This window comes from Coptis chinensis, chromosome 6, assembly GCF_015680905.1.
Source record: "Coptis chinensis isolate HL-2020 chromosome 6, ASM1568090v1, whole genome shotgun sequence".
NCBI lineage: Eukaryota > Viridiplantae > Streptophyta > Magnoliopsida > Ranunculales > Ranunculaceae > Coptis > Coptis chinensis.
Genome location: NC_141461.1, coordinates 2,028,365 through 2,044,882, shown reverse-complemented (window position 1 = coordinate 2,044,882; position 16,518 = coordinate 2,028,365). Strand labels below are relative to the sequence as shown.

The window sequence follows — 16,518 nt, the reverse complement described above, 5'->3', positions numbered from 1 at the left end:
GGACATTACAACTAGGTCTTTCATGGATGTCACCTATAAAAGGAAGAAATAAGGCCATTATGCCTCTTCTAGTCCATTAAATTCCCTGCATAGTCTTAAAGTTTAAACTGGAGAAGTGTATTTTAATGCAACCAATCTATGGAAACCCCTTCATAGTCTTAGCATGAGGTTCAAGTCAGAAAAGCCTTGCAAGTTTGTACAAAATAATAATTCAAACTTTCTCCGAGTACTACTACAAATAGAGACATCCATACCCAGCTTTTCCACCTGAGTCAGTACACATCAGTTAATTAACCTTCAAAACTTACAGCCCTTCCAAGAGCATGTCTACTACCAATATGTATGGCTTCCCATACTTTTCTCCACCACCTCCGCACTATTTCCCATCCCCTCCGAAGGCCATGCCACAACCACCACCTCGTGTTGCCCCAACTCCACCAACTCCGGCGGCTAAACCGCCCCGTCACTCTATTTCACCCCCATCTCCAAGCAAGAAACCACCACCTCATCCCATTGCACCAACACCACCAACTCCTGCAGCAAAACCACCTCGGCACTCTATTTCGCCTCCATTTCCAATTGTGACACCACCGCCTCCTCATCCCATTGCTCCCCCTCCCCCTCATATTGTTCCTACTCCACCAGCACCCCCTTCTGGAGGCAATACTACTATCATTATTGTGTTCGTTTCAGTAGGTGGTCTGTTTTTCCTAGCATTCTTAGCAGTTGCTCTTTGTTGCTTCATTAAGAAGAAAAAGAAAGCTGTTAAAGAAGCAGAAATCATTAGTGTTGATGAACATATCAAGGTCCAAGAGGCCATTGTACCAGGTCCACATGGTACGCAGACTGTGTTACGTACAGTAGAAGAGGATGTGCATATTCAAGAAGCAATCAAGAAGGATGAAAGGGTTGGTGGAGGTTTTCATGCCAAGTCTGTCGATACTGATGAAGGTGGGAATATTAAGTTGGCAGAAGTTGCTGGTTCCTCTTCTGGTTCCAACATTCATCACTTCAATCAAAACAAGCATTGATCAAACCACTCATCCTTACGGAAAAGGATTCCTTGTGTAGAAAAAACACAAGTTTCTGTATCCTAAACAACCAACTCCGAGATTTCTTCATTATTTGTTTTCATTGAAGATAAGTCAGGGAATAAACAAAGGACTGTAACATTTGTTCCTAATCTTAGTAATGTGATCTGAAGATGCTTCACTATAATAATATTTGCTATCAAAAGATCAAGTACGAAAAGTTTAGGACAATCGTAAAATAATGATAAAGATCAAATTTGAACAAGCATAGGTAGATTTTCAGAAAGCAGATACAAGGACAATGAGAAGAAGCAATTAATGCCTCTACTCACAAAATAGACTGATCGGAGAATAATTAAAACAAGCTAAACTCTGAAAAAAAATAAAAACATGCAAATGGAAACAAAGCCTTTTTTACACAAAAATAATTGTCCAACAAAAAATGCAGATTAACCAATCAATGACATATCTCAACAAATTCAAACTACAACATTTTTTTCCCAACTAGCAAGCAGTATATGTATTTAGCTGACTGATACTCTCACACATACCATAATGAGGCAGCGTGTCGAACCATCGAGCATATCAACACCTTAGTAGGAGTCCAATTGAAGTGCAACAGTCTCCTGATCACTGAAAAAATCACATCTTAAGCTTTCAATTAAATTGCTGAAGAGATCCCTTTACGAAGTTCAACACAACCTCAGCTAACTCAGGTTGATGTGTAGAATATCGATGATCAGCTCCTTCTACAATTTGCAGTTTATGGTTGGGTACGATCTTTGCAAATTCAAAAGCATCTTCAACTGGTATGACTTCATCCAGAGAACCATGAATGGTGAAGACCCTATAAGCAGTGATAATTAGTGATGAATATCACTATATCAGACAACTCATACCCTGCCGAGTAACATTAGTCTGAATTCCTAGGCCAATATTTGTCGCTACTGTAGCATACTGCCATAACCAAAAAATAAAGCATTCAAAATAGATGCAAAAAATTGGGAAATGCATTCTAACCTGCAGGATTTTTCAATCGAAAGGCATGCTGCATGCATATCAGTACCTAAGCGCTCCATCAAACTCTCTTCAGTTATGCGATACTGGACTTCTCCTACATCCCAATATACAAGTCAATCAAGTAAAGAGTATATTTCATAGGTTGAATGTACTAGCATAATATGTTACACCTAACACATCAGAAACCTCCAAATAATCATCACACTAAATAAATACATCCATCTGGAAATTACACAAAATACAGAAAACATTGCAACGTAAAATAATTAAATAAACTGTCTTTTTCACTTTGCAGACTGGTAAAACATGGGATAGGGTGTTATTTAATCGTTTGTGAGTTTCTAATGCACTCATCTACGTATTGCACAAAGCCATAAGGTGTATTGACCAAATGTAATTAATCCCATAACTCATCTTAGACTCATAGCTTCCCATAAAATACATACATTCATTTATTTACTTGTTTTTGGTTGGTAGTCCAAAACATACCTCTACCAAGTGTGCAAGGCCAGTATAAAAGCTTTTCTACTATTTTATTTATTTATTTATTGCCAGCACCAGAAAATTATTCACAACCAGACACACAATAAACATGTAGACTTTCTTGTGATTAAATGAAAGATAGAGTACCTTTTTTACTCGTAACATCCAAAAATCCATCTCTCTTTAAACTCAGCATAAAGTCCTTGCCAAAGCGCTCTTCAATTCCTTTCTTCAAATTGTAACGACCAGAAACATTGATAACTGTAGGGACATCATGGTATCTAGAAGCATATAGGAGGACCACATTCCCTCCTGAAAGAACTCAGCCATATAGCACTTTAAAGAGAACAATTAACTAATGGTGGATAATATAATATATACTGTGCATAATAAGAGTCTGAAACGAGCATATTGTCAAGTTCTGCAACAACATCAAATATATATATATATATATATATATATATATATATATATATATATATAACGCATAATCAAACTACTTGAACCATCCATTTATTGAGTTGTAAAAGTTAATATCTCTCAACTAAGATATTTTCTATATATATATATATATATATATATATATATATATATATATATATATATACGATAATCAAACTACTTGAACCATCCATTTATTGAGCGTTGTAAAAGTTAATATCTCTCAACTAAGATATTTTCCTTGAAATCTTGTGCGAAGAGTGGAATAGATGGGGGAACCATCGATAATGACTGCTCTTTCATGGAGAAAAAAGGTTTGCCAGATAGTATTACTTGGGCTCAAGTTATTCTTGAAGATCATGCAAGACTGTCAATAATTAGATTGAGTTTGATCAGGCTCTTCACAATTGCATCTCTTTCAAATTTCTTTCCTTGATGAAAATGTATCATACAAGAGTTTACCTTTACTATGCCCAAGGATCGTGATTAGTGCATGCTTTCCCCCAGAAAAATATTCGACTACAGAACGTAAATCATCAGCCTCTCTTACGTAATTTCCATACTGAAAAGAACCTTCACTTTCTCTGGGAGTGAGTATTGTTAGTTACATCATGTTAATTCATGTCACATAGAAATTCATAGTTTACATTTGAATGGAAAGTACACGTAGAAGATTAGAAATACAAATCTAACTCTGTACAAAAATGGAGACCAATTTGAATCTTTTTAAAAAATTGAGTATGTGAAAAGCATGTGAAGGTTTAACCATGCACTTTAAAGATCCATGTATATTGCTCTTTTTGGTGAGGCATCTTCGACCCATCTTCAAAGTTCAGATCTTTTTTTCGTATGTATGGTGCCACTACTGTGCCAGTACAATCAAGATCAATTATTTTTTCTATCAAATTAGAAAGTATACTTTATTGGGAGAATATTGTAATGGAACAACCAAACATTGCTGTCTGTTCATGTGTCTTCATGAAACAATCACACATTTTGAAAAGAACCTTACTACTAGCTTAGAGCCTAAGACATCACCAAAAGAATTGTATTCATAGAAATTTTTGGCATACATAGTATTAAAATTTGTACACTAGAAAGAGTGAAAAACATATTATATCCTAATATAAATAGAAATTTGAGGAGATGTAAATTTCATATATTCTTTTCTTTCTTTCCCATACAACTTACCCGTTTCCAGCAAAGTCAAAGCGGAAAGCAGTTATGCCTTCTTTCGTCAGGGAAGCAGCAAGATTTTTCATAGTATTGTTATCCTGGATTGAGACAATTATGAAGTAAAATGTTCTTGTGTCTTTTGGTTTTCATCTCATATATAATTGTAGTGTGTTTCTAACCTTTGAAGATCGAAATCCATGGCATAAGATTACAAGCTCGGGGGAACCCGTGTCATGTAAAACTCCAACAAGTTTTTCACCATACTTGTTCTCCACTATAACTCTTTCCAATTCAACCACTGTAATAAAAAAAAGTATATTACTGACCAAGAACTCAAACACCATTCATTCATTATCACTAAATAATATTTTACCTGGGTGTTGTTGTTGTTGTTGTATGATCTCAGTGTTTGGTGATGAAGAGGACTGAAGAGTCATGTTTGTGATGACGCGGGAATGTAGTTGCAGGCGTGTTGGGAAAGTGGAGCTTGAAATTATTATTGAAGGGAATCGTTTTGTTAGTGAAGAATTTGAGTGCGCTAGTTTTGGAGCACAAACTATACCCGCCATCTTTTTTTTTTTTTTTTGTTTTTGTAACAAGGCCGAGTCCAATCTATCTAACAAAACAGAACTGTGTGGGACCAAAAGCCCCATCTGGTGGCTACAGTTTATACCCATTAAAAATTATGACAATGTATTCCAGGCCTTAAATTGTTTATTTTCGTTGTGTGTCATCAACTCCATCACACTTGATAATAAAGTCAATTGTAGTGGTCATTGTTGTTTTAGTCAATAATAGTTGTTGGACTATGGACTGGGTTTTTAACTATTTAGACCTTAAGTCACAACAAATAATGGACCAAGTGCGACACCTACTAGGCTTTTGGTGTATGGTGGTGTTATGTCGTGTTTACGGTAGTGCCAAAAGCACGATGAGCTGATCAATGTTAGACGTTAAAATAACGAGTGTCGGGATAGCGCTCAGGTGCGTCGAAGCCTCGCGGGCTGTAAGCACGGGCATACTAACTCTAGTGTTTTATAATTTCTACACCAGCATCTGATGGGTTAGATAAAGCTTGTATTAAGAGAAATGACTAATGAGGTTTTGTAAATAGAAAATGAATTGAACACTCTTGTTTGATGATTGTAGAGGTCATTGTTTCTTTTGGTATTACTGTTTAAATTATCTTATCTTATCTAATAAAACATAACGGTATGGACCCTCCACACCCACCTATTTACCTTAGGATCTAAAATATGACTTGGCAAATCTAAAGAATGGTGGGGAGTAGACAGGTTATTAAGAAACAACAAAAGTAGTGGATCAGAAAGCAACAAAAGCCAACAAAAACTGTTGTATGGGCTGGGCTTCTGTTGGCATGCTGGGCTGAAATTTAAATTGGGTCGGATGGGCTGGGTTTTGAAACAGTGCCATATGGCACAGGCATACACTGCATTCTATAATTAAAATTTTTTTGTTACAAAATATTTCATGAAAATGATCCCGTTCGTTGAAAACAGGCTCAAAAACTAGTGTATAACGGTACAAGTGAAAAATTAAACTGGTACATGTCCTCAATATTGCATGGTGTCAACATGCTTATGCAGCATCATGTGTATTGACACAGCTGAAAACCCAGACACACCTGGTTGAGCTTTCAATTTCACTTCTGAATGGATGCCTTGATGAAATTCAACACAACCTCAGCTAACTCAGCCTGATGTCCAGAGTAATTATGATCAGATCCTTCTATAATATGCAGTTTATGGTTGGGTATGATCTTGGCGAATTCAAAAGCATCTTCAACTGGTATGACTTCATCCATTGAACCATGAACCGTCAGGACCCTATAAGCAATGATAATTAGGGATGAATTTCAGGCAAACAATAACCATTCAATAATCGTTATTAGGTAATTGCAAGACTTTTGTTTGGGTGTAACAGGTTATTGCAAGACTCGTAGCATGAAAATGGATGCTTAAAATGATAGTATCATCAGCCTTTGATGTTATCCGAAAAACAAAAAAAAAACTGTTACACATCATCGATCTCTTCTGCCTTCCTACAAACAAATAGTGATAAACAAATAAATATGAATAGCAGGGGAGAAAGAAACATGCTCCAGTTCAAAATCTGTGAAAACAGAACATGATGTTCAGAGTAACTCAATTCTAATAAACCACATTACCTGACCATAGAGGAATAGCTTAAAACATCCATTACGGGAAGATTTTTTTCACAATTTTTGGAAACATTATTCTTTCACAATTTTTTCCCTTTTCAGGGATTTGCATAATATATAGTTTTTCAAGTGGAAAAATCCAGCATGCAAAATAGATGAGAAAGCTAGGGAATTGTATTCTAACCTGCAGGATTTTTCAATCGAAAGGCATGCCGCATGCATATCTGTACCTAAGCGCTCCATCAAACTCTCTTCAGTTATACGACACTGGACTTCTCCTGCATTTCAATATAAAAGTCAATTAAGTCAACAACTCAAATATAAACTAGGATAATAACTCTCTTCAGTACTCTGAAGTTCACTTTTTGGTATCAAACCTGGGGATAAACAAGACATTCCATAGTTTGAATGTACTCGCATAATATGTTTTTTTTTAAAAAAAAAAATAAGCTAGGGTTAGGTAGACCCCCCACCTGTATTATATATCAAGAAACATGTCTTACATATTGTACTCCAGAAGCATCCTTCTCTGCATGATCTTGAAGAACTCTATCTAAAAGAGGGATAAAAACAACTAGAGACAGAGATTCTACATTACAACTAAGAGAAGCCAAATAGTCTGCAGCTTTGTTTGTTTCTCTGAACTCGTGGGCTATGGAGATATAAGTGAATTGGCCATACAACTTGGATATAGCTGCAACCAAGTCTTTACAGAACCATGGAGGTTTCTCAATCTTATTGACGGACTGAACCGCTCTAAGAGAATCGGTGGACACTTCAATGCCCGCATAATATGTTATAACTAAAAGAAAGTGTTATTACATCAGAAACCTCCAAAATGAGCATCATGCTTGACGTGCAAATGACAAGATATATTTGATCAGAGAAGGAAAAGAAGAAGAGATTTTGGGGGTGTTCTAGAATCTCAATTTAATTTCCAGCACCTGAGATACATTCACAAACAGATACAATAAACATGTAGATTTGTCGTGATTGACAGAATACCTTGTTTACTCATCACATCAAAAAATCCATCTCTCTTTATATTTTGCATAAAATTCTCGCCAAAGCGCTCGACAATTCCTTTCTTCAGATTGTAACGACCAGAAACATTGACAATTGCAGGAGCATCATGGTATCTAGAAGCATATAGGAGCACCACATTCCCTCCTGAAAGAAACCTACTCAGCTACTCAGCACTTTGAAGAGAAGAATTAACTAAAGATGGAAAAGCAATGCTGTGAGCATTAACAGTTTGAAAAAAGCATATCATCAAGTTCTGCAACAACATCGAATACATAAACCATCCTTGAATGAACATTGTAAGAACTAAGAACTAATAGTTGTCAAGTAATCTATTTATCTCAAACTCTTATTTCAAGAGTGGAATAGAGTCATAGATGGGGAAAGCCATTGATTATGACTACTCTACCTGAGAGTATTTCTTGGGTTTAAGTTATTTTTGAAGATCCATATTCTAATAAATAGATCTTATTAGATCTTGCAAAACTATCAATTATTACATTGAATTTCATCCAGTTCACTCTTGCATCTCTTTGAAAGTTTCTTTCCTTGATGATCAAAGTATTTCCAAAGAAACTGGGTTTCAGTGGTCATCTTTTATTTACTTTTTAAAATTAACTAGTTTTAATTATTTTATATATATCATTCTCCACCTCCAGTGATCTCTAACCAAGTTTAGTTTCAGAAAATTCAGTTCATACTGGTCAAGACTTGGGAGGAAGGCCCAAGGTCTTGAGTTTGATTCCCACCTTTGTCAGGGGCAAAAGGGAGTTTAAGGGAATAAGGAATAAAATGTTATTTTTTCAAAAAAAAAAAAAAATAAGTCTTGACGTATGACCAAATCATTATCATTTGTTAAATGAGCAAGTACAGAATCCCTCTAAAATGTTTTTTTTACACGTTTAGAATTATCGAGGACTGACATTTGAAAGGGAAGTTTCTCCACTACACAAGTCTGTGTTAGTACGTATCACGCTCTAGCTGTAATGGAGTGAGGAGAGTTTTAAAAAAATATAATACTGTAGATTGTAAAATATAGAGAGGAAGCTTTGAGGACTGCAAACAGTTTTTATTACTTGAAACATAAGGAACATTGGAAGAACTGGGGGTCAGATTGTTACTAAAGCCCTTCTCCACCACATAGTCTACAATTATAAAGCTTTAAAATTTCAAATCATTTTAACGAATTCCATGTAGTTTTACCATACCCTTCAAGTGAGAAAAAGAAGATGTAAACTGAGATTACCTTTACTATGCCCAAGAATTGTGATTACTGCATGCTTTCCCCCAGAAAAATATTCGACTACAGAACGTAAATCATCAGCCTCTCTTATGTAATTCCCAAACTGAAAAGAACCTTCACTTTCCCTGGAAGTAAGTATTTTTTAGTTAGAACATGTTGACTCACATTCACATAATTTGTACTTTCATATTTCAAATTTGGATGAAAACCTACATGTAGAAGATTGGAAATACAAATATGACTCTGTAGAAAACAACTCACCACTAGCTTGGCAGCATCGTATCACAGTTTTTAAAGGTGTGCGAGGCTTATTCCATGAGGCATACCAAAAATATTGGATAAAAAATAGTGGTAGACAGAATATTATACTCCTCAAGTAAAAAAAAGAGAGTAAGAAACACATTATCCTAATATGCAGGGAAATTCGTAGAGATTTAGCTATCTTATATTCTTCTGAGTTTGAGAAGTATGAAGAAGTCTAGTTCTCCATACAACTTACCCATTTCCGGCAAAGTCAAAGCGGAAAGCACTTACTCCTGCTTTCGTGATGGCAGCAGCGAGGTTTTTCATAGTATTGTCTTCCTGCAGACCAAAAAAAGTACAAATCAACAATCAAAATCAAGTAGAGAAAATGTATAAAAATTTTAAATGCATGCATCAAGGGCCCGCATAAATATATACTTTGATTACTCAGTACAATACTAATCTGAAGAGTCCACGACGTAGTTGGCAAACTTCCATATTGTTCTATGATACATCATACATGAGCTTTACAAGTCATTTCCAGATCAAATTCATCACGTATTATTGCCTGGAATATTTTCCCTCTTTGTGTTTTCATCTAGTACTTATTAGCCCAGCTGCTACTCACTAGTAAACTATATCTACTGTTCCCATGTTTACAACAATATAATCTAAATGGCACTGTAACCATGGGTTCACCCGATGATGCTTCCAGTATAGCATAATCATAACAATAGTGAGATTGAAAGTAAAATATCTACCAAGTACAAAAAAGTCAATGTCTTTCTGACCTTTGTACTTCGAAATCCATGGCATAAGATTACAAGCTCGGGTGAACCCGTGTCATGTAAAACTCCAACTAGCTTTTCACCATACTTGTTCTCCACTATAAGCTTTTCACCATACTTGTTAGGAGATGAAGTGGAGTGAAGAGCAGCCATCTTTTTTGGATTGCAGTTGCAGGCCGTGTTTCAAATGTGGACAAGGTGAGTTGGAATATTCAAAGATGAAATATTTACCGATAGTTAACTGAAATATTCGGAAATTCCAGGTTGGGTCGTCACTCGTCACTCGTCACTCTCGCAAAAGAATGTCGTAATAGTCAGAACGTATTACACAATTCTATTTGGGTTTTCAGGAGTGTATTTCAATGCAAACAATGACGACATCTCAAATCTTAGCATGAGAATCAAGTCAGGAGAAACTTGAACGGCTGTGTAAAGAAACTCAGGTCGTCTATTCTTGCTATATATAGAATATAGACATACACATTTATAGATACTCTCTCATCTCTTCAACTAAACCACATACAGTGTTCTTCACCTTCAGTATTTTTAATTTCAACTTATGACTACTCTTCATAATAATGACTTGCAATATCCATCTCCACCACCTCCATCATCATCGGGAGGTCATACCACTGTTGTAGTGGTGGTCATCATTTCATTGGGTGTTCTCTTCTGCCTAGCATTCCTGTCGTTTGCTTTATGTTGTTTCATCACTCACATGAAGAAAAAGTACCACAAACATGGGATGAAAGTTGACGAGCATTTAAAGGTCCAGGAGGCCGTTGTACCTGGCCAACATGGTACTCGAGCTGTGGCATTGACTGCAGAGGAAGATATCGATTTTCAAGAAGAATCGAAGAAGAATGAAATGGCTCGTGAAGGTACACATGCAAAGCCGGCAGATATTGAGGAAGGTTTGCAAGCCAAGGGTAAGGACACCGTAGCATCTTCCACTGGCGCTGGTCATCATCTTACTGAGAACAAGCACTGATCAAGGTTTATCTCCAAGTGTGCTTAAGGTTTTCAAGTCACATTGACATATATACACATATCATACAATTTGTTTTTCTTCCGAGTGAAAATATGTAATCAATAATGCTGTAAATGTTTGGAATAAGCAATCATAGTTTCCTGATTGAAGTGAGCAAAGAATTAAGAACTGTTCAACCAATTGATTGGTTAACCACTCTTTCCACCTAAAACAAGCGAACTAAATTACAGGCTACTATTGCACTAAGCTAATACAAATTGAAAAAGTGATAACTTCTATAATAATATAATCTAAAGAAAATGTTCAAGAGGAAGAGGTGAATATAGGATAGGATGAATGTTGAAGATAGAAGCCTACAATCTCATGTCAATTTCTGCTAACCACTTACCATGTATGCCAAGCATAAGAGCATTTTCTGATCTGAAACCATCTTGTTTGTCCACTTAATTGTTGCCAAAAGCCATCAAACCAAGTTACTTTCCTCGCTGAATAGATAAAATTTCCTGTATAATAGATGCATAAAGAAATACAAATGAACATGAGTCATGACTACATCAACAACTGCTCTGCCTGACTGCCTCCAGTATTTGACTTCATACACATAGAGCCAATATAGGAGATCGATCTTTAACTCAAAGCAACTGCAGTAGGCATCAATAAATTACAAAATTGCAGCTTTAATCAACATATCCAAATTTACTTGCACTACCTTTACATGCAATTGAACTTGTGCCTTATTAACATACCAACTCAGCTATCCATAACCATAACCATCAGGCATCATAGTTCTTACCAACCCATTTAGTATCTCGTACACCATATTTGACCATGTGTGAGTTATATCCCCTTGGTAGAAGATACGTACTTTACCTTTGATGGAAATCCAGCTACATCCTGGGTTTTTCACCAAACCCAGTTCTCTCATTCTTGATCTAGTTCTTCGAATGTCATCGCCTCTACCAACAGACTCATATATGCTGCACAATGTAACATAGTTACTAGAATTTCCTGGTTCCAGATCAAAAAGTTGATATGCTGCGAATTCCCCTATCACAACATTCTTGTATATCCTACATGCTGCAAGTAAAGCACCCCAAACACTTGGTGGTGCCTCTTGTGGCATCTTCTTTATCAACTCCAATGCTTCCTCTAGATTCCCAGAACGGCCTAAAAGGTCCACCATACAAGCATAATGCTCTACAGCAGGGTCCATGCTATAGTCTGAGCTCATTAAGTCAAAAATCTTCCTTCCTTGATCAATAAGACCCGAGTGACTACAACTAGCTAACACTGCAGTGAAAGTCACACTGTTAGGTCTAAATCCAGAATCTCGCATTTTCTCAAAAAGAACCAAAGACTCTTCACCTTTCCCATGAACCCCGTAACAAGATATCAATGTGGTCCAAGTAACCAGACTACAATAAGGCATGTTCTCGAAAACCTTTTGCGAAACATCCAAGCACCCACATTTTGCATACATATCGATCAAAGAATTCCCAATTGCGACATCTCCACTAAACTCTCTACTCTTAACTACCAACCCATGTACTTCTTTCCCTCTCATCAAGTCACCTTCCCTCCCACAAACACATAAAATGCTTGGCATTGTCCTCGAATCCATCTTAACTCCTTCCTCCTGCATTTCTCTAAAACAACCCAAAGCTTCTACCGAAAACCCACCTCTAGTAAACCCAGAAATCATCGAGTTCCAAACAACCGTATCTCTCACCGACATTTCCACAAACAACCTATAAGCATCACTTAACTTCCCACACTTTGCATAGAAATCCAAAACGGAACAACCAACAATAACATGTTCATCATATCCAAGCTTAAAAACCAATCCATGTAGACTAATACCTAAACATGAAAACTCTCTAACTCCAGCACACGCCTTAAACACAGATGGAAAAGTGAAGTAATCAGGTTTAAAACCCAGTTTCAAAAACTCGTTAAAAATGGTTAAAGCTTCAAAAACAAGACAAGTTTGCACGTGTGAATAAATCATAATGTTCCAAGAATGCATATTTCTTTTATTCATTCGATCGAAAACGCGTTTTGCATCTTCCAGATGAGTGCATTTTGAGTAAGCTAATAAAAGATCAGTTTCAAGAGTGACATTGGGGAGTAAATTGTTGATTAGGATTTGGAGGTGGGCTTGTTTTGCTTTGTGGATTGAAGAAGGAGAAATGCAGGTTCTTAGAATGGAAGAAAATGTAACAACAGTTTTTTGAGACATTAAAAGGTGGGAAGAAATGAAGTTTTCAAAAATCTATATATATCAGAAAATGTCGGCATATAGACAACAATATATCGATTTGAGACGAAATTTAAGTACCTTGAAAAGTCAACAAGTTTCAGCACATGAATAGACTAAAATACCAGAATCCTCTGATCAAAACTATACAGCGACTTTATGCTTATATATTCAGCCGTAATGAGTCTACAAATTATGTCTTGTCCATCGCCATGGGAGTAATGCGCCTCTTCACAGGCTTATTCGAGATAGGGGTAACAGTTGAGTTTGTGGCGGGCTTATTTGCATCAGATGTACGAATAGTGTTCGGCGGCGATGTTTGTATCTCATCATTCCCTTCACTTGGCTTTGTTTCAACATCATTCCCTACTTCAGGCGTAATCTCCATGTCCTCTAGTTCCTGGGAGATGACATTCTTATCTTCATCCTCCTGGCATTCCTTGTTTTCTGGAACAGGATGAAGGAAATTTATATTTAAGTAAATTGAAAATGTAGAGAACAGTAATACAGATAAAGCAAGTGATGCAAGACAATACATACTATCTAATCCTAAACCCAGTATAGACAATATAATTGATCACACAATTTAAAAATGAATGAGGCAAATAAGGAAACCTGGTTTGGATATAGGTGATCCGAAGTTCACCGCTTTCAAATTCTACAAGGGTACAATAACCATCTTGAGAGGACAATGCTACATATTTGGCATTAGATGACCTTGCAGGAAAAATATATAGATGGTCAAATTCAATGTAAACTGGTTCACAATCAAAGAAGTTTAAACTCGGGCACCAAGCTAAGTGCACATGGTGGAGAACAGATTTAATATATACCATGCGATATCAGTTATTGCAGCATAATGAAGACCAGCAAATATTGCTATAGGAGGAACACTCTCAGTGTCATAGATGTATAGAGAGTTTAAAGTGGCCACTGCAAAGATAAACCGATGTGGGAGGTTGAAGAATTTGCCTGCAAGAAACCAAAGGAAGTTTAGTCTCTTTCATGCAACTACAAAGCCCATGTAGTCAAGAGGATATTGCAGATAGTATTCACCTGAGTTGGATCCTCGAAGATTAAATACAACGGGACAGAAGCGTACAGCGACTATAGGTTTGTTAGCAGTAGGGAGTTGTAAAGCAGGTCTGCAAATAGGGAGGCTGTCAATACTTTTTTAAAAAAAATGTACTCTATTTATGAATATATTTTCAATTTAAAGCTGTATGTAAAAATGGACTAAAAATGAACTTCAGTCAATGGCTAAATCTAGTCAATCTATAAAAAGAATCAATATTACCTTCATTGCAACCCAACCCACTCTACCACTACTGTCCACACCTAACCACCTTCCTATTAGAGGTGTGTAGTGTGGACTGTGTCGTGGACTCGTGGCAGAGTGGGTTGGGTCTTCACTGTTCACGTCATCAACATAGTCAACTGGGGAGATTGTGTATACACACTTTCAAAAAATACTAAACGTTATATCACATTTCATCTCACTTAGACAGAGACGATCTTCTCCTCTACTACTTCATGAAAATTAATAGCAGTGAAGTTTACGCTTATGCAGAAATTTGTCCGGCGATAAATCAATAATTCAGGAATCCCATATATAACAAATGATAACAGGTAGACTGCTTGCCTTGAAAGATCTTTTCTTAAAAATATATATGCTGTGTTTAAAGAGTCAGATGCAGACAATTTGTAGGAACCTGAAACAGGGAAAACGGAGGAACAAAGGAAAACATATATAAGGGCCTACAAAAAAAAACATATATAAGGACAAATACAATAGCAACTAATTTCAACTTTCATGAAATGCGGCAAGCAGTCTGGTAGGAATCAGAAAATTTGGGATTTACATCTATTAGTGCCATAAAGGATTCTTAAACTCTCGTGCATAAAACATGATATATTTGGAAAGGAATGTTCATTAATGTCCATACCTGCAGGTGCCACTAGAAAAGAGCCATCTGGTGACCAGGCCAATCTCCTAAAGAAGGACGGCAATGTCTCATCATGAAAGAGATGGATTTTAGATGGCAGTACCTAAATAATAGAAATTGATTTACAAAAGGTAAGCAGTGTATCATGTAATATATCCCCTCATAAATTCAACAAATCAACTAATAAATGGAAATTGTACAAATTGATTCAACCATGTGTTATATAAAACATCAAAGTACAGAGCATTTTCCTAACCTTGGAATCATCAGACTGTTTCTGCTCAGCCTTCGTTATGACATTAGTAGGAACATAATTCATCACCTTGGGACCTTTTGATTTAGTCTTCTGAGGTTTATTCATGTATATTCGGCAACTTCTATCTGAACTAAGGGAAGCAACATACTGATCCAATGGATCCCATGCAACACCTTGGACATAATGTAAATGACCGTCTAGAATCTGATGGACAGAACCTGAGTTGTATAAACACATAGCATTAATTACATTGAAATGACACAATAGTCGACACAAACATATGAAGCATCTAGTACTCATGTTACCTTTAATTGCATCCCATATAATGCAAGAGTTATCAACCGATCCAGAAACAAGATACGCACCATCCGTAGACCACTGCATGTCCAGAATATCCTTTCGGTGAAACCTGAACCCACAGATGTCCACCACCAATTATATACAAAACACTTGTAACAAAAACATAATCATACCGAGGAGTCTGAAAGAAAGTCTCACGATAACGTCTTGAGTACTTTCCAAGAATGGCCAGTATCAGTGGAATGTAGCTTCCACAAGAGTAGTTCACCTCCTACATTAACAATTCTCATTAGCAAATATAGATATGCTCAAGTGTCTAAAGAAGTAAATGAAGACGTACCATCTGCACCAGAGGCAAGTAGTTCACCAGAAGGAGCGAAACGGAGGACGTTAACAGCGGAACCATGGTAAGAAAGACTAGTTTGGTATGTAGCTGTTGGTGCTTTCTTTTGCACTTGACATGGATTTATTAACCACATCTGAAACATTAAATTTAAAAATATCGTAAAACTAATTTCAATTAATTTAAGAAACAGAAAATTTTCGTAAAGATGATACCTTTATATCGTAATCAGCACCACCAGTAGCTAGGAGACCAGATTTGGGGTGGAAATCTAGGGTTAGAACGGGTTTAGTGTTGTGCCAATTGATTTGAACTGTGCCTCCTTTCATGTTTTTGGAGAAGAAAAGAAGAGAATGAGAATTGGGTTATGGAGGAGAGAGAAGTTGGGCGCCAAATGTAGGAAAAGGCGGGAAATGGCTTTGCGGGTGTCGTATAGAAGATGACCAGTTGTTTATATAGAGCCTCACAGTCAGTGTTTGAAATGCCAAATATATCCTCGTGTGTTTCTTGGTACTGAGAGCAAGTCCAATAGGGGCTATATGGGCGGCTAAAGGCAAATATAGTACCCAACTACAAAAATGTTATTCCAATGGGACTGTTAAAAGGGTCTTAAATTTATAAAGAGTCAAAAACCCAGCCAAAATTAAGACCTTCGCTAACAGCTTCCATAATAAGTTTCGGGAGATGGACATCATTGTTTTTGTCGTCTGTTGGTTATTTATGTACAGACGATATAAACTATGTCGTCTGTCTCCAGTTTTAATTAAATGGACGGACGACAGACACTGTGCCGTC

At 36.6% G+C, this 16,518-nt stretch overlaps 5 protein-coding genes across 7 annotated transcripts; 1 reads left to right on the top strand and 4 right to left on the bottom strand.

Annotated features, from left to right (window-relative positions):
• Positions 1-183: 183 nt before the first annotated feature.
• Positions 184-4,731, bottom strand: LOC147490635 (uncharacterized). 3 transcript variants are annotated; one of them, XR_015200216.1, is made up of 8 exons: positions 4,525-4,731; positions 4,331-4,449; positions 4,167-4,249; positions 3,438-3,559; positions 2,682-2,846; positions 2,052-2,145; positions 1,583-1,878; positions 184-739 (listed from the first exon to the last, which is right to left on the bottom strand). XR_015200216.1 is itself a non-coding variant. In XM_086569287.1 (7 exons), the coding sequence occupies exons 1-7, from the start codon at positions 4,718-4,720 to the stop codon at positions 1,689-1,691; spliced, it is 969 nt and encodes a 322-aa protein (XP_086425413.1). In that variant the 5' UTR covers positions 4,721-4,731; the 3' UTR covers positions 1,429-1,688. The 3 variants fall into 3 exon arrangements, 1 of the variants encoding a protein (XP_086425413.1); XR_015200217.1 differs by lacking the exon at positions 184-739 and adding an exon at positions 995-1,009; XM_086569287.1 differs by lacking the exon at positions 184-739 and having other exon boundaries at positions 1,429-1,878.
• Positions 324-1,242, top strand: LOC147490636 (uncharacterized). Its single transcript, XM_086569289.1, has one exon. It carries the CDS (start codon positions 324-326, stop codon positions 1,029-1,031), a length of 708 nt encoding a protein of 235 aa, XP_086425415.1. The 3' UTR covers positions 1,032-1,242.
• An 833-nt stretch (positions 4,732-5,564) lies between the features above and the next one.
• LOC147490634 (putative uncharacterized protein YDL057W) lies at positions 5,565-10,194 on the bottom strand. The gene is made up of 6 exons (XM_086569288.1): positions 9,634-10,194; positions 9,099-9,181; positions 8,603-8,724; positions 7,339-7,503; positions 6,518-6,611; positions 5,565-5,998 (listed from the first exon to the last, which is right to left on the bottom strand). The coding sequence occupies exons 1-6, from the start codon at positions 9,781-9,783 to the stop codon at positions 5,815-5,817; spliced, it is 798 nt and encodes a 265-aa protein (XP_086425414.1). The 5' UTR covers positions 9,784-10,194; the 3' UTR covers positions 5,565-5,814.
• Positions 10,195-11,234: 1,040 nt separating this feature from the next.
• On the bottom strand, positions 11,235-12,960 carry LOC147490633 (pentatricopeptide repeat-containing protein At5g04780, mitochondrial-like). The gene is made up of 2 exons (XM_086569285.1): positions 11,492-12,960; positions 11,235-11,262 (listed from the first exon to the last, which is right to left on the bottom strand). The coding sequence occupies exons 1-2, from the start codon at positions 12,858-12,860 to the stop codon at positions 11,249-11,251; spliced, it is 1,383 nt and encodes a 460-aa protein (XP_086425411.1). The 5' UTR covers positions 12,861-12,960; the 3' UTR covers positions 11,235-11,248.
• On the bottom strand, positions 12,938-16,166 carry FAS2 (Transducin/WD40 repeat-like superfamily protein). The gene is made up of 11 exons (XM_086569286.1): positions 15,939-16,166; positions 15,721-15,859; positions 15,579-15,651; positions 15,386-15,489; positions 15,081-15,298; positions 14,825-14,927; positions 14,521-14,590; positions 13,935-14,023; positions 13,712-13,850; positions 13,494-13,595; positions 12,938-13,325 (listed from the first exon to the last, which is right to left on the bottom strand). The coding sequence occupies exons 1-11, from the start codon at positions 16,050-16,052 to the stop codon at positions 13,301-13,303; spliced, it is 1,176 nt and encodes a 391-aa protein (XP_086425412.1). The 5' UTR covers positions 16,053-16,166; the 3' UTR covers positions 12,938-13,300.
• Between the last annotated feature and the right edge of the window lie 352 nt (positions 16,167-16,518).